Source organism: Dermacentor andersoni, chromosome 2, assembly GCF_023375885.2.
Source record: "Dermacentor andersoni chromosome 2, qqDerAnde1_hic_scaffold, whole genome shotgun sequence".
NCBI lineage: Eukaryota > Metazoa > Arthropoda > Arachnida > Ixodida > Ixodidae > Dermacentor > Dermacentor andersoni.
Window position 1 is genome coordinate 239,874,191 of NC_092815.1, and position 21,167 is coordinate 239,895,357.

The window sequence follows — 21,167 nt, forward strand, 5'->3', positions numbered from 1 at the left end:
TCTCTGTGCCTTTCCCTTTCTGAATGCCCTCACTGCTAACCCTCTAAGGTTGCACTTTTTCATCGCACTGTGTCAATGCGGTATCGGGGTGTGCAATCACCGCAATTGTGAGGCTGCGCGCAACCGTCATGGCACCGACATGAGTCTAAAAAAATTAACAAATAAAGAACAGGCACTGCCAGCACCATGTGAATGCTCATGCGTGCATGTTTCTGCAGAAACGGGACCAGCACAATCACGCGGCTCCACTCCACCCACAGAGAGGCGAAAATCCCCAGCCCACTTGCCTGTCCTTGTTTGCCAGCTGGGGTAGCAAGATAAAAAAGAATGTGGCTACCTTTTTTGCTATTTATGGGGTTTAATAGAGTGCGCTGTTTGTGCCCGCAGCTGGCCAGAATACAAGAGTTATTTTTGCACCTGCTCCAAGACCAACGACACAATGCCCTGGACCGCGGCGGCAACCTTTCGCCGATGCCAGCCAGAGCCAAAGCTGCCAAAACTTTTCTGGTGCAGCGTGGCACGATTTTGGTCATTTTTGCACTTTTGGTGCAATTTGGCACAAAAATTTGCTTCAGTATCCAAATGGTGCAATACGTGCAGGATTCCCACCACTGGCTAAGCCATTACAGGCCCTCTATGATGTGTGAAGGCTTTCCAGGGTGCCGGAAATTTTGGCAAAGCTGCATGTCACACCTGCACTTAGTCAGAACACCGTCCAAAGAGTCCAAGCCCAATGCTAAATCTTCTTATTGCTGTCAGTGCTTTACCCTTCAGGCAAAACTGCCAATTTTTTTCATATTCAAAGCAATTATTCAGGATACAGCAATTATACGGACACTCAAGGTGTGTTTGCGCTGTCACTGTTGGCATTGCCGTCCGTCACCATGCTGTTCCAGGTTAGACACCTCATGCAACCATAGCCAGTGTGCCATATGTTGAAGTCATGTGATCTGCCGAGTTCTGGAGTTGTGGCACATTTGAAAAGGTAAACAACGTAGCAGGACAGAACATTCACTTTGGAACAACCACACGCACTCCCCGCTGCTGGCTATGCCAGCATTGCAACAGCGAGTGCTCATGGTCATCGAGTGAGAACTGTTCACGTTTGTCTGTGCATGCACCACCAGAAACATTTAATTAGCATATCTTTACAACCTTTTACACTGCCCATAAAGCTTCGAGCATTAATTTGTGTGATAGTCTAATACTTTGATATCGCTATCAATGCTCCACCTTTTAGCCAAAACTGCGACCTTTTTGTGTGCAGTGAATTAGAAATCATCAAATGGTAGAAATTGAAGGCTAAATGACTACAGCTGTCGCCACACAATGAATGACAAAATGTGAGCAACATTACTATAATGATTCACAAGGTTGTTTGTAGCCTGAAGGACAAAGCTTAGGCCAATCCACGCATTGTTCATCATTCCAATGCTGGATGAACAGTTATACTGCTCCACAAGTAGATGGCGGTGACGTAGTTTCTTTCAGTAATGTTAGTACGAAATTCGACTGATACCATGACTCAAATAGTGCCTGTCTCACCTGCTCTTCGAGAATCCGGCTTAACAAGGCTTCATGCTCTGCGCGCAGCCGCTGTAGCTCAGTGCGGTGCTCACTTTGAACACGGGCCAGCTCCTGGTCATGCTTGGCCAGTGCCTCCTGGTGTGCCGCTCTCTCTTCAGACAGCCGACCTGAGGAACAAGGTTTCCACAATGTGTTGGTACAGGACGCCTCCTTGTGAAAAAAAACACTAGTGAGGGAAAACGACAGCTGTCATGTACGTTCTTTTTTCTTTTTTTAGCTGCGCCAGATGTTTAAAAATTGCCCTCGGCAATTGTAATACCTCTGTCACCAGGGCAATCGACAGTCTTTTGAGCAAAGACTTTTCCTAAAAAAGAGTTTCGCCCGGAGACACACAACAGGGAGCAATCTCTTTTTCAGAAGCGGTCTCTTCTGGAAGAGGAATTTGTCGATCTCTTTTACGGCCGAAAAGGGGCAGCCTCAAAACCAGTGGGTGCCAGCAATGATCATATATTTTTTTAAAAATAGGCAAATGCGTATTTTTCTGTCGCCTAGGCTAGTCATAAAACATTATTTTATGTCTCGAGGAAGGTGTGGTAAACCTTTAATGCTCATGTATTAAGCCTAATGCCTATAATGCCTAATGTATTAATCAACATAATTAAACTAATTACATTTTTAATTCATTACTGTACGACATATTTTTACCTAGAAATTGTAGCTAGCAATTTGGCAAGGCATATCCACTTCGAACAATTTCTGAGGATAGTACCCTCTGTATTTGGAGAAAAACTGGAAAGTAAAACTTTCTAGGCAATAAAAGATTGGCGTAAAGAAGAGGTTCACGATAAAACTGAGAACCTCATCGGTGTTCAGTACAACATAACGCCGCTAATTCTTTAGCTTCTGCGGGAAAAAAAGTACTTTGGTTCTGTTAAACAGATGGGCATGCTCAAAAATGTTGTCCAAACCTTCATACATACAGTCGCCGACCGTTTATTCTGACCTCACGGGGACTGCGGAAATGTCCGAATAAACAGGTGTCCGAAAAAAATATATTCAGGGAAAAAAAAGAAGAAATCCTTTATTCCCATGCACTTATTCGAACTCCGCAGTAGGCCTGAAGAAATCGTGAATGCGCCGTCGCACGCTGTTCCGTTTACACGCAATCAGATCAGCCTGAATCTCGGAGAGGGTCGTGCGTTCCCTATAGGCGGCTGAAAGCACAGCCACTGCTTGTACAAGTTCCACATGTGACGGCAGTGGCACACATGGTGCATCATCTTCCGACTCAGAGTCATCGTCCGGCGGGGTAGCAGAAATCTGAGGAACGATATCGTTGACGTCGAGTTCTGCGCATGTCAGTACAGCGCTGTCGGCATCTGTGAAACTCTCAAATGAGAAGGTGTCCAGAATCGCAATGCCACCACTGCACAGGTCTCGAAAAACATTTTCGGTGTCAGTAGGGAGCACATCGGCAGGCGACAGATCCTGGGCCTCCACAACACCTGCTTCATCGATTACAACAAATCCAGCGTGCCGAAAGCAGTTGTGTGGAGTGACAGGGGTCACTGCCTTCCAGGCATCCACCTGCAAGCATGTTTATTGCAGACAGCTTATTGCCGACAGAAGGCTAACAGCGTACTGCTTGCCGGCGCAGAGGAGCATGCGGCTCAAGAGGCGCGCTCTGTAGAGGACCTTCAAATTTTTTACAACACCCTGGTCCTGTGCAGGCAATGTCGGTGCCATTAGACACTTGACGGGATGTTTCCGTACGCCACGTTGGATCCCCACAACCTCGACACGGCACATAAAGCAAACACCACGGTGCCATCACGCCGACACCAGTTGCACAAACTAAAAATGTGGCCTACTCGCAGCGTCGTACACGAAGAAAAAAACAAATCATCTGCTGGAATGCCTTGACATGGCTTACTAAGCTGAGACCAGAACTGCTGTAGCCACTCTACAGAACCAGGCAGACAGGATGATGATGAGCAGGGATTTGCAGTAGCGCCACCTCGTGACGCAGCAAGGAGGCTCACTTCAAAACAAAAATGGCATTCAGAAAGTCGAACCATGCACCGGTCAGAGTCAGTGGGGGCAAGTGCCATCGATCGACTTGACTCAAGAAGCGTCCAAAAAATCAAATGAGAGGCTGCAAGGAGTCCGAACTTTCGGCAGCTTTTATACGTTACGGTCTATGGGGAGAATGGCGGTGCCGCAAAGCAGTCCGAACAATCAAGAATGTCCAAATTTTCGGAATCCGAAAAATCGGTCGGCGACTTTACCTGAACTGAGCTGCACTAATCAGTGCTGGCATAGCGACTTCGAGTTTCCTTTAATAAAAGTGGTCCTTATTGTACATCTTGATTTTTATGTACCTATGTTACTGATAGCTTGCTACATTCTTGTTATGCATGCTAGAAGACTCCCGAGCATGGGCAGCATCATGTTTTTTCTTGCTTAAAGTTTGTAAGCATTCAATTTTGTGACAAATTTTACGATATTCGATATCGATTTGATATTCGGCTTCTTTTTTTTCCTTGATTCAATTTATATTCGATATTATTCGGTATTCACATAGGACTACTCAAAAGGCAAAAAACAGCGACAACTCAGTGCCAGGAGGCGCCGTGCCCAAGACATTGTCAAAAACGACAACAATACACAATGGAATGGCTCTGCGAAACAACGACCACATCGAGGGCATGAAGAGGGGCAGTCGTGGCGCCACATGACATCGACTGACGAGAAGAAAAACCACGCACACTTTGTCCCCCTGGACCTACGAGCGGGTGTAGGCACATGGCAGCAGTGCCTAAGGAGAGCCTCGACCTACCCACAAGTACAAGCTCAGACACCATGTAGTTGCGAAAATCTTGCCAATTTTCCAGCAGCTTTCCGAGTCTCAACTACTGAAGCGCTGCAAAAGGAAGACGCAGAATGCATCAGAAAGCTTGCTCCCTGTGATATGGTCCATCCTACCAAAAGACGAAAATGCATCACTGATAGCAGCTGAAACGATTACCAGCGAAGCAGTGTGCCATTTTAGTAGCGGCACTCTTCCGTCTCTAAACAGCGTTCTGTTCCTCACTGGGCATATAACCTTCAGGACATGCCCTTCGTCATGCAGCTGAAAAATATGCTTTCCGCAAAAAGAAAGCACTCCAGACAAAGGAGAATACAGCCAACAGGCCACGAAGCCAACCAGACACAAAATATACAGGAGTGGTGGCATCTAGACAAATAAATGCAGTGTATGACTTCAAATGCATTTCTTCTCAGAAATGTATTTTTACCCATATACTGTGCTTGCAAAGCCGATATCTTGACAACTGTTGCAAGTATTTAGACCCCACTTGTTTTATTATACTTTTTAGCCACTGCTGCCCACAGTGATAGACTTGTTTATTTAACTTATACCTGTTATATTTCATGAAGTGCTCTTTTGTGAGTACACATTTTTCATGTGTCCAATTACCCTTACAAGTAATGTAAATTGAAAATTATCTTGCTGGGCAAGAAAAAAATTTGTTTGAATTTCGCAGCATGTAGCATGCAATTGAGAATATTTTCAAAGCTCAGCCAAACTTCTGTTATAACTCCCAAGCTCCACGGGGCTGCTTGCTTGCAAAAGCTAAAATGCAAAAAGGTTGTAATTGGAAAGTTTCTGAGATATCACTGTCACATCTTCAGAGATTGGTAGGCGTTGAATTGCTAACACGTGCACCAAATTTCCTCTAAATCAATTCATAAATTGGGAAGTTGGTTCCAATCAGCATGGCTGCCCTTAAAGGGACACTACAATGTTAAGTCAAGCTAAAGCGATAGATTAATGCTCAAGAATGTCTAAGGCGTCGATATTATCATGAACAGAGCTTCAGTAATCGAGAAACTGAAGTAAATGCAGGAGTCGGTTTGAGACTCTCCCGGTACATTCAACTACTAACCTGATGACATAGGCACTCCTCATTTTAATTTTGTCACTAGTACTCAACCACTCGTAATAAAAAGGTCATTGCATTGCATTATAAGATGTGTTGTGAAGCATATGGGGGCGCCCCTGTGTTTGTGCCGACTGAAGAGGAAGATGAAGGACCGTGCCGTGATCGCGAGTGAGCTCCATGCTATGGACAGCCCTTGCAGTGCCTTTACCTCGCGTTCCACAACATTGTGAACGACAATACACCTCGTTGCATTTGGTGGAGGTCGCCGAGATCCTTCGCCTCGTCCTGGAGCTCCACACTTGAACCCTGCCAACAAGATCGCCCTGCACTATGCCTGATCCCGCCACCTCGTTGCCTGCGCCACCGGCTGCCACTGTCATCTGCGCCGGCATCTCTCGTCAACGCGACCCACCCATCTTCGGTGGGACTGCCGAACCCGACATTGAAGACTGGCTGTCATCGTACGAACGTGTAAGTGCCAATAACAAATGGGATGACAAGTCTAAGCTGACGCACGTGCCTTTCTACCTCGCCGACATAGCCAAACTTTGGTTCTTCAACCACGAATGCAACTTTACAAGCTGGTCTGCGTTTGAAACTCTTTTTGCTGAAGAGTTTGATCGCCCAGCTGTGCGTAAACTACGCGCTGAACAGCGCCTACGCCAGCGCGCACAGCAGCCTGGAGAGACAATCCCCAGTTACATCGAGGATGTCCTCGATTTGTGCAAGCGGGTAAATCCCAGCATGTCAGAGGATGACAAGATCAAACACATCCTCAAGGGCCTCGAGGACAGCGCATTCCAGATGTTGCTGGCCAAAAGCCCAACTAGCGTATTCGTCCTCATTAACATCTGCCAGAGCTTTGACGAGCTGCGCCGCCAAAGTTCCATCGCCCGCCAGAACATTCAGAACGCCGATTCCATCTCGAGCATCGTGCTTTCTCCCGACATGACCAACTCGACCCTCTCACAGCATATCAAAGATTTTATTCGTGAAGAGGTGGCCAGGCAGCTCTCGCTGCTGCCTCACAGCGACGCACCTACGGCAGCTTTGCCTCCAATGCTGCAGCAAGCCATCCGGAATCAGACATCCGAAGCGCTTCCTGCAGCTCCTACGACCCCCCTACCCAATCCTATGAGTGTGCCACTGTCCCATACCGACTTTGCCACTCATCCTACGTAGCTCCCGCTCAGTTATGCAGCTGTGGTTGCACAGCCACCTGCTACGACAGCTTCCTCTTCCTTGCCCGTGCATCCGGCTTCATATCCAGTTGCCCAACCATCACCACAGTTTTTTCGTCCCACCGAGACGTGCCGCACTCTAGACAACCGGCCTATCTGCTTCATCTGCGGCATCACTGGCCATGTGGCGCACTTTGGCGCCGCCGCACCCCAACTACGCGTACCACCTTTGATGCGCCCAGCTATGTGCCACAATACGCTGCCACGCCTCCATTTTCACCGCGACGTCTTGGCACTGATCACCGGTCGGAAACTCGGCGTTCCCCTTCCCTTCATCAGCGTTCGATTTCGCCCCTGCATCGCCGAGCTTCCACTGAAGAGGGAAACTGACTGCTGCAGTTCCTGAGGCAAAAACTGCAAATACATCAATGTTTTCAAGTCCTCGTTCTGCGCCGCAAAATGTTATTACCATTTTTGCAGAGGGAGTACCCGCAGTGGCACTAGTCGATACCGGAGCAGCCATTTCCGTCATTCACGAGAGCCTTTGCCACAAGCTACGAAAAGTGACTACAGCTCGCTCTGGCCTGGTGCTCGCCACTGCCAGCGCGCAGCGAATTCACCCTTCAGCTGTATGCACGGCCCGTGTCGTCATCAACGACATTTTCTACATAATCGAGTGCTTCGTGCTACCATCGTGCTCTCACGACCTCATCCTTGGTTGGTATTTCCCGTCACGTCATCATGCTGTCATTGACTATTCGCGTGCAGAAGTGTCGCTTTTACCACTAAGTGAATCACTGCCGACCAGCTCTCCTCACTTTGCCGACAAACTCACTGTTGATGCCGACATAACCATACCCCCCGAGTCGTCGATGGCTGTTGTCCTGTCGTCTGATGCTGCATCTGATGCCACCGTAGTGTTCACGCCGTCCGATTTGTTTGCTCAGCGCAAGGGCATTGTTCTTCTGTTTGTCATGCTCACTATAACAACTGGGTCAACTGTGATTATGGTCACCAACTACTACCAGTACCCGATCAGCCTACTGCGTGGAGAGACCGTAGGATACTTCCAGGCGGTCGACTACATCGACGATCTCGATGTTCCTACCAACTCCCTTCATCACGTTGGCGCCATCGCTTCAGTCTCAGACTCATCACCTTCAGTGGGTATTGACAACGCCATCGACCCAGCTCTTTCCCCATCTCATCAACGACCTGCTCATCTTCTCCGCGCCCTGAGTCACCAGGATGGCTACGCTTCGATCCCGGGGCATTGTAATGAAGCAGAAGCGCCCTAGTGTATGTGCCGACTGAAGAGGAAGACGAAGGATCGTGCCGTGATCACGAGCGAGCCCCATGCTACGGACAGCCCTTGCAGTGCCTTTACCTAGCGTTCCACAACGTTGTGAACGAGAATACACCTCGTCGCAGATGGAAGGAAATGCTACTTGTCCAGTTCTATTAAATGTTTAGGAAAAAGATCTTCCTGACGTTACCCTTGACAAATACGCGGGTGGTCAAAAGGTTTTGTTCTCGCTTGACTCTGCACTGCTCGTGCTTTCATATTGCAGTAAGTTTCATTATTGCATAGTGCTGCGCTGGTTTTGTTCGCTTGCAAAACTAACACAAATTACAAATAGCAGAGAATGCTGCATCCATGTGATGTTGCACGATGCCCAAACAGTCCATGCCACGTGACCAAAAGCAGCTGCAGCAGTGAATACAACCTGCTGCCTTGGCTTGGTTTCTCCGTGGCAGCGCTTTTGCATTTTGCACAAGAAACCGTAGTTCTGTCTGTCGGGCACCATTTTACTCACCGACAGCGGTAACGGGCCGTGATGGCATATACAACGTCCACACTACCCGGTTGGGAAACAGGAGACTTGAATTGCAAAAAGGGTATTCAGACCCTTCAGATGCAATTTTCTATTAAACTAAATCTTTTCTTGACACGAAATCACTGCTGCAGGGTTTCTGCAATGCTATTTTAACAGTCCACGTTGGCTTAACATTTGCCTTTAGTGACCTTTTAAAGGGGTACTGAGCAATATGCTTAAAAAGTTGAAGAACCTCTATCAGATGCTTCGCACATTTAAAATTTAAATAAAGTCTTCGGTTTTACCTACCAAAACCACCATATGATTATGAGGCACACCGTAGAAGAGGCTACGGATTAATTTTGCCCAGCTAGGGTTCTTAAACATGTGCACAATGCACCGCACAAGGGCATTTTTTGCATTTGACCTCCATAAAAATGTGGACGCCGTGGCTTGGATTTGATCCCGTACCCTCAGGCTTAGAAGGCAACAGTGAAGCCACTATGCCACCTCGGTGGATGCTTCTCACACTTACAGATTACACATAGCATGTATGAAGGTTGGGAAATGAGACCAAATTCATTCTCGATTTTCTGCCTTCATTTCATTGACCTTATTGTGATGTCATGACTCAGAACAAAATGTGGCGACGTTTCGTGGCAATAGGATGCTGTTGCTCATAAAGAAATAAACTGCATGCAGTGATCACAGGAATGAAGACGAGCCTGTGTATCATGAAGTCCTGTGTCCATATCCGGTGTACTGAAATAGAAACTGGTTCGTAGAAACATGCATAATGAGGTCAACTAGTTAGGCCACTCTGGCACTTACTAATACATTTACAAAGGTTCAGAGAGTTTAAACCTTTACTTAGCACAAAAAAATGACACCTCGAATATGTCGTGCCAGTACTCTTGAACACTTTCCTGTCCGTGTCTATTCCCATCGATAGCGCACTATTGATGGTCGCAAATTTGTATTTTGCCGCTTTCCAAGCGCTCCTGTACTACTAGCGATATTTATTGGGTTATTTAGGAGGTATTTAGACAGCTTCGGTTTGCAGTTTTCTTTTCCCATTGCGCACAGATTTTTAACGCGCCTCAGGACAAGGGGTGTGGTCAGTGTGATAAGCACCTGTAGTTTCCAGGATGGCAGCGGTGGCGCGCAAATCGTGCATGAAAACATATCATTTCTACTGATTCTAATGCACCTGCACATGCGTTTTTGGATTTTGGAAGCAGCACTGACACAGCAAACAACTTTGATTCATCAGATTTCAGAAAGGATTTCGCTTTCTTCACCGAAACATTTCAAAGCTGCTGTACACTGATATAAAGATATCCCGTGTGTTCTAAAGGTCACAGTTCTTATCAGCAGGGTGATAAAATCCTTCGGAAAAGATAATTTTCTGGTGGCTGTGCAAGGAATTGAGTTTCGTGCAGAAAGACGGCCGAGAGTCAACCTTGGCACTGCACTAAGGCTAGTCACTGGAATTAATGTTTTCTTTTATATCTTGTGGGGGTTCCACACTGCGTGCGGCTAGGGCTGAAGGCGAGCTCCGGATCTAGCCCCACGCAGTCGCTTTGTGTTACTTCCCAACCCGTAGCGCGGGAATCGCGGCTACGTCGGATTCGAACGAACAAGGCAACCAGCGGCGTCAACTGTAAGAATGTTTATTGCTACCGGCAATAAAGAACACTGGCAGAGCGACGTCCTCTCTGTAATAGTAATAAATAGGCTGGCCTCGATGCCCGGGATAGTGAGGCAAACGAGGTCACTCACGGGTTGTGGCAGGTACTCCAGTCCGGCAGGTTAAGGGTCCTGTCAGAGACAGGGGGTCTCCTCCGGTGACGCTGTTTTGTACCTTTTTACCTTGGCGAGGGGAATGTCCTCCTCGCCCATCCTACCTGCCTGTGAGTCCGGGAGGAAGGGCTAAACCCCATCAGCGCGATTTTGTGCGCGACAGCGACGAGCGACGGCTTCGAGCGACGAATCGGGCCGTCGCGTGAACAGATCACTCGGTCTTGTAGCGCGATCGCTCGGTTCTGCAAATCTAGAATTCGTCGCTCGTTGCCCGGAAGTGCTATGAGCGACTAGCCAATAGCGCGAAGCCGGAACTGGATGTACATAACTCAAGTACTTCCGATTGTCGCAGGGAACGAGCAAACGATTGAATTTTTATACGTGCAAGGATAAGAACCTACTGCAAGACTTTCAGAAATATTTTACGCTGCTTTTTACAGTAAAACACATCAACTTAAGGTAATAAAGCACGCGTCACGCTAGTTTTGGCACCTATATTGCTGCCCTCATACCGGCAACACTGGGGAGACGTCGCTCGAAGTCATCGCTCGCATGGGGTGCAACTTGTAGGCGACGAGCGAACGCGACAGCCATCTCCATCGCGTCGCTTGTCGCTGTCGCGTGCAAGATTGCTTGCATGGGGTTTATACTGAAGGGTGCGCACGCGCCGCAAGAGGGAGGGAGAAGCGGGAGAGGGCATAGTGCGCCTCTACCGTGTCCATGCCGGCTCTCGACGCAACAACGCGGGGGAAGATGGGCGCTTCTGCTCCCCACAATCTCAAGAAATTTTTTACATGGAAAGATTATATTTGCTGGAATATTGTGTAGGTCCTTTGCATTGAAAATATATATTATAAAATTTTTAGGGTCTTTCTGTACGAAGCAACAATGGATTTTTTATAAAGGTTCTGTTGTTTTCAACAAACTTGTTGATTAGATTTTTTTTTCACATTCTTTTATTAAACACATCGTTTGACACTAGTACTGTCGGAAAGAGAATATTTTTTCCTCTTCAATTTCCTGCTATACATTTTGGCATCAAACATGCTCTGTGATAGGAAAAAAAGTATTTACGAAGCTACCCAGAAACTGCCACTTTTTCTACGGGCAAGAGAATGTTAAGCAGGGCCACCAAAGTCTCCTGTCACTGGTCCTCTCACCTTGCAGGGCGTCTATGTCCTTGCGGGCCCGGTGACATGCTTCCGCCTGGGCCTCCGCTTTGGCCTGGGCACGCTGCACCGCTTCCTCGAGTGTCTCCCTCTCAGAGCGGGCCTGCTGCTGCAGCTTCTCCTGCGAGGCAATCTGCCGTGCCAGCGCCTCTGCCTGCTGCACTGCCTGTGCCTCCCGATCCCGCCGCAATGCAGACAGCTCCTCCTGCAGCTCGTCCATGTCCTTGGACAAAGCGTCCGCGCGGGACTTCGCCTGCACACAGTTCCTCACCATTACCTTACCGCAACAATGCAGTGCTGCTGTATGCAAGAGTATGGAAAAATATCAAGGGGCTTCCGATTAGCATCTTTCTTGTAGTGTTAGGACACCTTGACGACACATCAAGCCAAGCCAAAACCAATTTTTCAGCGTTCATAGTTCATATGATCTATCGCATGCCGGTGCTGTATCACGGCGAAGCTGACTTCAGGAAACCATCTGCCACTGTGCATTTTTCTTGCTAAAAAATCAGGCACACATTAGATTTGTATTTCATTTAGGAGCTGTAATGTCAGTTCTACATTGGTTTTCTCCATTGGACACATGGAAATTGGGCGCACATTTCATTTGGGGGAGTTACAGAGAAGGGCCAATACTGCCACATGAATCATGGGTATGTGTCGACGTTTTTCCTGCATCTTGTTTAATTCTACCTGCCGGATAATTCTACCAATTTTGTCAATCGTGTCAGTGCTTGTCAGTGAATTAACGGAAGTCGACTGAAATAAAATTTCACATGGGACGGGAAATGAGTGGGGACAACTGTTCGAGTCTAAGAGAACACGAGTCACATTCTTGAGCAATTTTTTCAGCAGTACTTTCAATGTCACATTCCATTACGTTGAGAGCGACGTGCTGGTGACACGAAATTTCAGTTTATTCATCATGCGGATGCACAAAACAAAAATTAAAGTTTAATAAGATCAGAAAGTCCACAGATTCCTTTAAATGCACACGCTTCAGTAGTTAAGCCTGAACTCATCAGCTGTGGCAACACAGCTTCATGCCTGCCACCTTGGACCACACATCGCCATGAGTGGCCTTTCAGTTGTGGCAGCCTCTGACCACACCAACCATCAGACTTTGCCACAAACCAACAAGAGAGCAACGAAAGCAACCTCTTCAAAGGTGGTCGATCGAAAGTGTGGCCATAGAATGCTTGCCTCGAGGTGGGCAGCACGGGCATCAAGCAGCTCTTGGTGCTTGCTATTCAGCTCCTGCCGCAGTTCTGCCTGATGAGACTCGCTCTCCCGCAGGAGCGACTCCAGGCGAACTGTGCTTTCCCGTGCCTGCCGTTCCAGTTGCTCCGACGAGACCTGCATCAAAAAAATTAAAAATTAAATTATGGTGTTTTACGTGACAAAACCGCTTTCTGATTATGAAGCACGCCGTAGTGGAGGACTCCGGAAATTTTGACCACCTGGGGTTCTTTAACGTGCACCTAAATCTAAGTACACGGGTGTTCTCGCATTTTGCCCCCATCGAAATGCAGCCGCCGCGGCCGGGATTCGATCCCGCGACCTCGTGCTCAGCAGCCCAACACCAAAGACCTGCATCAAGCAACCGTGTTGATATCAACGCCTGCTTTCCCTGGATGTGACGGGGCCTTTCAGTCATTGTGAGTAAAAGCATGTGAATGCTTGGTTTTTCAAATTCTGATGATTGCATACTTATAGCAGACTGAATAATTGAACTCCACTTACGAATACTTACCATATTTACTCGAATCTAATGCAAACTTTTTTCCGATAAAGTGGGTCCAAAAATAGTCTACGCGTTAAAATCGAGTATGACCCTAAATCTTAATTGCCGTATCGCCATTGGCATTTCAATATGGCCACTTTGCATGTGCTTCAAGCCTAGCTGCCGTAGCTTTCTCCATGTGCTTTAGTATATATGCTTAGGTTAGTGCACCGTCCATCTTCCCGGTCTTCCAGTTTTCCTCATTTGCCCTATCAGCATGGAAGTGTCGACTGCAAAGACATGCCGAGTTCATCACGATGCCACAATTAAAAGGAAAGCAATCACGTGTGCGGAGACGGACGGAAATTTGGCTGCATCACGGGCATTCGGAGTTCCCGAAACTTTCGTGTGGATCTGGCACAAACAGGAGAAGCTTTCTACTCCGACGGCTGCTACGCACAGCGCCGCCGCACGGCCCCTATCTTGAAAGCGATCTGCGATGGAGACAAGAGTCTACACATCTAGGCGCACAGCGCTGTGTTCTCGTCGCTTAGTGCGTGTTGAAGTAAGAGTCTGCACAAAGGTCAATTCACTCGCTCCTGCTACCGCACTTCCCCACTCCAGCGTTTTCCTAAAGAGCTTCCATGGTCATTGCATGAGATGTGTTCATGCTTGCTTGTGCGCGCGACACCATACTAGTTAACTTAGCTGGTAAGCAAATGTTTATAAGTTTACAGGGCTGATAAAACTACTATCCTTACTTTTTGTATAGCTGTCTACTAATTTGCTATTGTAATAGATGCTTCGCCTTTCGGGCGAAACTGCAACTTTTTTTTACTTATCGCAACTTTAGTGGATTGGGAGCAAATGTTTGCTTTTCCAAATGAGAGAAAGTTGCATTTCTGTATGAAAGAATGAGGTGGGTGGTACTGTAAAGGACTTTTCGTTTTTTAGGTCGCGGCAAATGGGTGCGCATTAAAATTGAGGGTGGTTATTTTTCCTTTTTTTTAGTCACGGAAAACAGATGCGCGCTACAATAGAAGGTGCACTAGAATCTAGTAAATACGGTATAACTCAAAATAATTTGAACCACGAAATACTTAGCTTGCCAGTAGGGTTTCCAATGGTCCACAAGTTGCAATGTCACCACTGATGTTGTAGCACTGTGACAACATTTACATAAATCACTTTAATCTTTTCTTTCTTTACTGATACACTAAACTCACAGGGCATGCCACATTATAAGAGGTTCTGTTGCATGCATATTTATCTCCCGTAGAGTCTCTTGCATGACTTATGACACAGTGTCAGTGCGTGACAAAAAAAGGCACCCTAACAAAATTACGGTAGAACCCATCTCACTATGACTGTCGATGCTAAAGCGATTAGCATTCAAGCTCATGCTTGAAGTAGATTGGAGTTCAGTATGACGATTGAATGACAGTATGACGACAATGGCATGATGACTATGGAATGATGCTAAGTGATGACGATGGTAAAATAACAGCGTGACGATGATGGCACAACAATAGTATGATGACTGTGAAACAATTGTATAACAACGAATGCATGATGACGATTCAATGATTACGATGGCATGACAACAGCATGAGGACAATACTAGCCACACACCGTAACGCTGAAGTCACATTTATTTAAAATCCACAGTGGTCATTCTGAGACTTCCGTTGCTTCCACTATATGTGACATCCACTTTCTTCTTTATCAGCCCACTTTGGTATGACACTCACTTGCTAAGGTCACCTATGTGCATGGCAACATGACGACGATGCAGTGACAACAATAAAGTGATGAAGAAAGAACATCAATGGAACGATAAAGTTATGACGACGGTGGCATGACACTAATGAGTGGATTCTGATATGATGACAATGGTATAATGACGACAGCATCACAACGATGGCACGAGAACTTAGAACGATGACAAGTGTATGACAACTGAATGACGAAGCTGGAATGACGACGCTGGTGCAACCACAACAACATGACGACATGGATGCATGACAGTGACTCTCTGGTGACGAAGCAAATGATGACGATCTAATGGCAACTGCAGCATAATGACGATTGAATGACGACAGCATTATTACGCTAAAATTACAGAGAAGCAATGATGCTGATGGAACTAGGAAGGCAGTAATCACGACAGTATGACGACAATGGGATGACATTTCTTGAAGTTATGACGATGGTAAAATGACAGTTTGACAACGAATGTGTACGGCAATGGTGTGACAACGGCATGACGATGACAGTACGACAACAAATGCACGACGACGACGGGATGACAACACAATGACAACTATGACACGAGAACGGTATGAGGACAATGGGATGATGAGTGTATGACAACGATAGTGCGACGACTACTATATCAAAACGAGGGCAAGATAATTACATGATGACACTCAAATACGAGGGCTGTTTTTTTTTCAACCTCTGATCGCTCCGTGCAGACGCTACGCGGGCAGCAGAAGGCGGACATACGCTGTAGGCGACTGCGCAGCTCTCGCACTACCCACTCCGCCATTGTTGACATTCAGGCGTCAGTCGGCATTGTGCTACAGCCACGTAAACATGGCTGCCATTATTGTTGCTCCCGCCAAGTGTGAATTGCGAAATGTTATTCGTTTTCTACAGGCTGAAGGCCATGATGCTGCAGAAATCCATCGGAGAATGAGTCGAGTGTATGGGGAAAACTTCATGAGTGATGGTGTTGTGCGTGAATGGTGTCGAAATTTTAAAGATGGACGTAATGATGTGCATGATGAAGGGGGCCAAGGACGCAAATCTGTCGTTTCAGATGACCTGGTTGAACGAGTTGACAGAATGGTTAAAGAAAACCGCAGATTCACCATTACTGCTTTATCTACGGAATTTCCAGAAGTTTCAAGGTCTGTTTTGTACTCTATTGTTACTGAACGGTTACGCTACAAAAAACTTTGTGCACGTTGGGTCCCAAAAATGTTGACGGACGGCCACAAAACTCGACGAATGGCGTCAGCTTTGGAGTTCCTTGAGCATTATCAGGATGAAGGAGACAACCTTTTGAAATCAATCGTGACTGGGGATGAAACCTGGATTCAATACGACACACCGGAAACAAAACGACAATCACAACAATGGATGCATTCAAATTCGCCAAACAAACCAAAGAAATTCAAAAAAACCTTCAACAACAGAAAGACCATGGCTACTGTGTTTTGGGATCAACAAGGTGTGTTGCTTGTGGAGTTTATGGAGCCCGGAACCACAATCACTGCAGCTGTTTATTGTGAAACATTACGACGTTTGCGTAGAGCCATTCAGAACAAACGAAGAGGAAAGCTGACCGCTGGAGTTGTTCTGATCCATGACAACGCCCGTCCACACACTGCTGGAGCAACTCAACGGCTTCTCGAACATTTTGGATGGGACATTTTCGATCATCCGCCATACAGTCCAGACTTAGCACCCTGTGACTTTCATCTTTTTCCTGGACTGAAGACGTGGCTTGGTGGGAAGCGCTTTCAAACCAATGGTGACCTTCAAACCAACGTCAAGGACTACTTGAATTCATTGGCGGCAACTTTTTTTGAAGAGGGTATTGAAAAGCTTGTCCACAGATATGACAAATGCCTCAATCTCTTCGGTGATTATGTCGAAAAGTAAGCGTAACTGTACTAATCTTTTGGTAATAAAATTATTGTTTTAGATGAACTTGTCTTTTATTTATAGCCTATCAGAGGTTGAAACAAAAACGGCCCTCGTAGCAAAGCTGGAGTGATGGCGATAGAACGACCACGATGGCATCATGACGACAGTATAATAATGAATGCCTGATGACTGTATGACAACAATAGAAGCCACCATGGCATGACAACCGTGGCATAATCACAACTGAGTCACGACAGCATGATTACAGAGAAGAAAAAATGTTGATGGAACGATGAAGACAGTATGACGACAATGGCATGATGACTATGGGATGATGCTAAGTGATGACGATGGTAAAATAACAGCGTGACGATGACGGCACAACAATAGTATGATGACTGTGAAACATTGGTATAACAACGAATGCATGATGACGACTCAATGATTACGATGGCATGACAACAGCATGAGGACAATACTATGACATAACAGCACTGTACACAAAGACTGTATGACAAAGTGGGAGTGGAGGCAGTAAAACAACCTGGACGGCATACGGTATGACAACGAATGCATGACAGACAGTGCCTGGTGACACTGCAATAACAACAATTGCATGACAATGGTGACATAATCACAATTCAAGGACATCAGCACGATTACGCTAAAATGGCAGAGAAGAAATTACGTCGACGCAACAACAAAGGCAGTATGACAACAGCATGATGAGAATGAGATTAGATTTCTGAAGTGATGACGATGGTAAAACAACAGTGTGACAATGACTGTGTAGGACAACGGCATGGCAATGGTATGAGAACTATGGGATGACAACCAGAGTATGACGAAGATGGCATCCGGACGACAATATAGCAATGAATGTCGGAGAACTGTATGATGGCAATGGCAGCCACCATGCATGTGGACAATGGCATGACAACAGCAGCATAAGTTTGATTGAATGATAGCATGATTACGTTAAAATTATGCAAAAGGCATGATGTCCACGGAACCATGAAGGTAGTATGATGATGACAGCATGATGACTCTGGTATGACATTACTGAAGTTATGACGATGGTAAAACGAAAGTGTGACGATGACAGCATGACGACAATAGTATGATGACTGTGTGACGATGGTTGATGAGAGTGGGATAACGAAGTTAGAATGACGACGGAACGACCCGACAGCATCATAACGATGATGTGTATGAGAACGAATGCAGGATGACAACTGCATGGCGACGATGGCATGAAAACAGTGCGAGGACAGAAAGATGACGATGGTGTGATGGCTACTGTATCACAAAGGCTGTAGATGACGATGGTGTGACGACGACAGCATGACGAGTGTCTGATCATGGCGTGGGAGTGACGGCGATAAAACGACCACAACAGCCTCATTACGACAGTACGACAATGAATGCCTGACAACTGAATGACAACAATGGCGTGATGATGACATTATGAAGACAGTCAAATGACAAAGCTGAATGGTAGCAGTGCAATGACCACGAGCACATATCTTTTTGTCCAAGCTGGTACCCAACTTGGGTCACTAGGTCAATGTATGAGGCTAGATAGATAAATAAGATAGGCTTAAAATGTCTGTAGTAGGCAGAGAATGCTAGTTGCATTAAAAATCAAGTACCATAGGTGCAGCAGTAATCCAGCTACTCTACATGTACAATGACTTGACCAGTTGTCATTCAGGCTGTGCTTGACAAATGGCAGCAACGCTAAGGCCAAATGTGTAGGTATGTAAAAGGTGTTGTGGCAGTCTCACTGCATGTCGTTTTCAAGCAGAGACAGAAATCAGTGTCGATGCAAAGAAGCTCGTGCTCTTCTTCCTCAATGTTGTGCAGAGCAGTGTAACATACTTGCACCCGGCGTGGAAGCACTGTCTCAGTGGTTCTTAGGCAGAAAAGGACTGGCAGAATTTAGGCGGCTGACATGAATGACGTCATGGGAAGTCTGGTTGGAGCAAGCAGTAGGTGTGACTGGGGAGACCTCATAGGTTACGTCGGCTGCCAGGCAGAGGACCCAGTAAGGACCGGGGTAGCGAGACATTAGTTTTTTCGAGAGGCCGACGCGGCAGGTGGGAGACCATAGAAAGGCCATAGACCCAAGAACATAGTCGGCGTCACAGTGATGACCGTCACAAATGCTTTTCTGCTTGTTCTGAGAAACGGAAAGGCGACGGTGAGCAACTGGCGTGCTTCTTCAACTCGGGAAGTGACATCACGGTAATACTCAGACGCAGACTCTTAAGGGGTAGGCAGTATTGTATCAAAAGGCAACATGGAATCGCGGTCGTACAACAAATAAAATGGCAAGTAACCTGCAGTGTCGTGGCGTAATGAATTGTACGTGAATGTGACAAAAGGGAGAGCGGTATCCCAGTCACAATGATCATCAGAAACATACACATAGAGCACATCCCTTATTGTTCAAGTAAGCCGCTCCGTAAGACTATTAGTCTGCAGATGGTATGCAGTAGCAAGTTTGTGTTTCGTAGAACAGGAACGGAGCAAGTCATCCACAAATGTAGAGAGGAAGCAGCGACCACGGTCAGTAAGAAGATGACGAGGAGCGCGACATAGAAGAATGATGTTCAACAACAGGATGTCAGCTACGTCTGTTGCACAGGAGGTTGGAAGGGCTCTGGTGATTGTGAACAAAGTTGTATAATCAGTTGCAACGGCAATTCACTTATTGCCTGAGTCAGGTGTGGGGAAAGGTTCCAGGAAGTCTACACCAACACAATAGAAGGGTTCGGCAGGAACATCAATAGGTTGGAGTCGACCAGCAGGAAGCATAGAGGGCTTCTTCAGATGCTGACATAACTCGCAAGAAGTAACATAGCAGCAGACAGATCGGTAGAGACCAGGCCAAAAGAATTGTCACCGGACACGGTTGTATGAACGAGACTCCCCGAGGTGACCAGGAGTTGGTACATCGTGCAGCTCAGACAAAACAGTGGTACGAAGATGCCGGGGAATGACAAGTAGCATCTCAGGTACACTGGGGTGCATGCTGCGCCGATATAAAGTGCCGTCCTGGACTAGGAACATGCCAAGGAAAGAATCACTTGATCCAGGTGTGAGCTTGTCTATGATACCACGTATGTTTGGATCTCAGCACTGTTCAGTAGCGAGATCAGTGAAAATACAGAAGCAGAAATTCTGAAGTGATACAGTAGGTACAGCAGAACAACAAAGTGGTTCAGGGCTGCCATCTTTGCGACACACCGTACGGCGGCCTCTCGTTCTCAAACTCTTCATAGATGTACACTGGTCTCTTTTTGTAGCTACGAGTAACCTGTCACAAGACTAGCTTTGGACTTGCACAGCGGCATGAAAATATCATGGCCAGTTGCATCCATTTGCACATACAGTGGATGAACGAGGGGCGGGGGCAGGAGCGAGCGTTGTGCTAACTTGCCATAACCCTCCAGATTTCAGAATCTTTGAGTGGTGGAAAATCATACCAAACCTGACAATGAAACTGCATAGATGGTACGTGCATTTTATGTCGGCACCGGCTACATGAAGAGTAGTGATCGAGTTACATGATGCACGCTCCTTTCATCTGTTGCGCAGATTGGCCTTACGATAGCCCGTCTGTTTTTTAAAGCTGAGATAGTCCTGTATTACGGAGAAAATCTGAAAAGCAATACTTTCATTGCACTAAATAAAAGACTGTCTTAAAACATAGGCCTACTACTACACAGACAACCTCATTGGTAAGTACAACAGAACGTCACTACTAATTCATTAGTCTCAGAGGAAAGAAAAGCACCTGATTTTACTCAACAGAAATTGTATTAAAAATATTTTATAGGTCCTTCGTGTACTAGAACTGAGCTGTAAGCAGTGCTGGCATATTAATCGGGTGTTCCTTTTATTAAAAGTAGGCGATACTGTACATCTTGATTTTTAGATACCTAAGTTACTGATAGATTGCTATGTACGTTCTTGTTATGCAATGCTGGGAGACTCCCGAGCGTGTTCAGCACCACATATTCTGCCCAAAATTTGTAAGCATTAAATTTTGTGGTAAGCTTTCTGACATTCTATATTCAATTCAATCATTTTTTTTTCTTGATTGAATTCAATACTTGATTCGCAATCTACTATTCAGTATTCGCACACCCCTAATAAATAAATATCTGAAATCCCAGCTGCACATGTCATTTGTTTAGGTGCTACTTAAAGGCTGCTAATAAGAAAATCACACAATTCCTAGCGCTGCAGCTTTGCCAAGATCGCTTCAGCAGAATACACTACTCGTCCATAACTAATTCAACCAAAGTGAAATTTCGTTGCTGTTGGCCTCGAGA

At 46.3% G+C, this 21,167-nt stretch overlaps 2 protein-coding genes across 3 annotated transcripts in view; both read right to left on the bottom strand.

Moving 5' to 3' along the window:
* LOC126539892 (uncharacterized) overlaps positions 1-11,736 on the bottom strand; it is a 242,735-nt gene extending 230,999 nt beyond the window's left edge. For both annotated transcript variants that reach the window (XM_050186702.2, XM_050186704.2), the window contains exons 1-2: positions 11,436-11,736; positions 1,546-1,694 (exon numbers count right to left, since the gene is read on the bottom strand). In XM_050186702.2, the coding sequence (XP_050042659.1) occupies positions 1,546-1,694; positions 11,436-11,718 (432 nt within the window). In that variant the 5' untranslated portion in view covers positions 11,719-11,736. The remainder of the gene's footprint in view (positions 1-1,545; positions 1,695-11,435) is intronic.
* An 824-nt stretch (positions 11,737-12,560) lies between these two features.
* The window catches only part of LOC126539897 (uncharacterized), a 145,595-nt gene continuing 136,988 nt past the window's right edge, over positions 12,561-21,167 (bottom strand). Inside the window, exon 11 of the mRNA XM_050186710.2 lies at positions 12,561-12,800. Coding sequence (XP_050042667.1) covers positions 12,561-12,800 — 240 coding nt within the window. The remainder of the gene's footprint in view (positions 12,801-21,167) is intronic.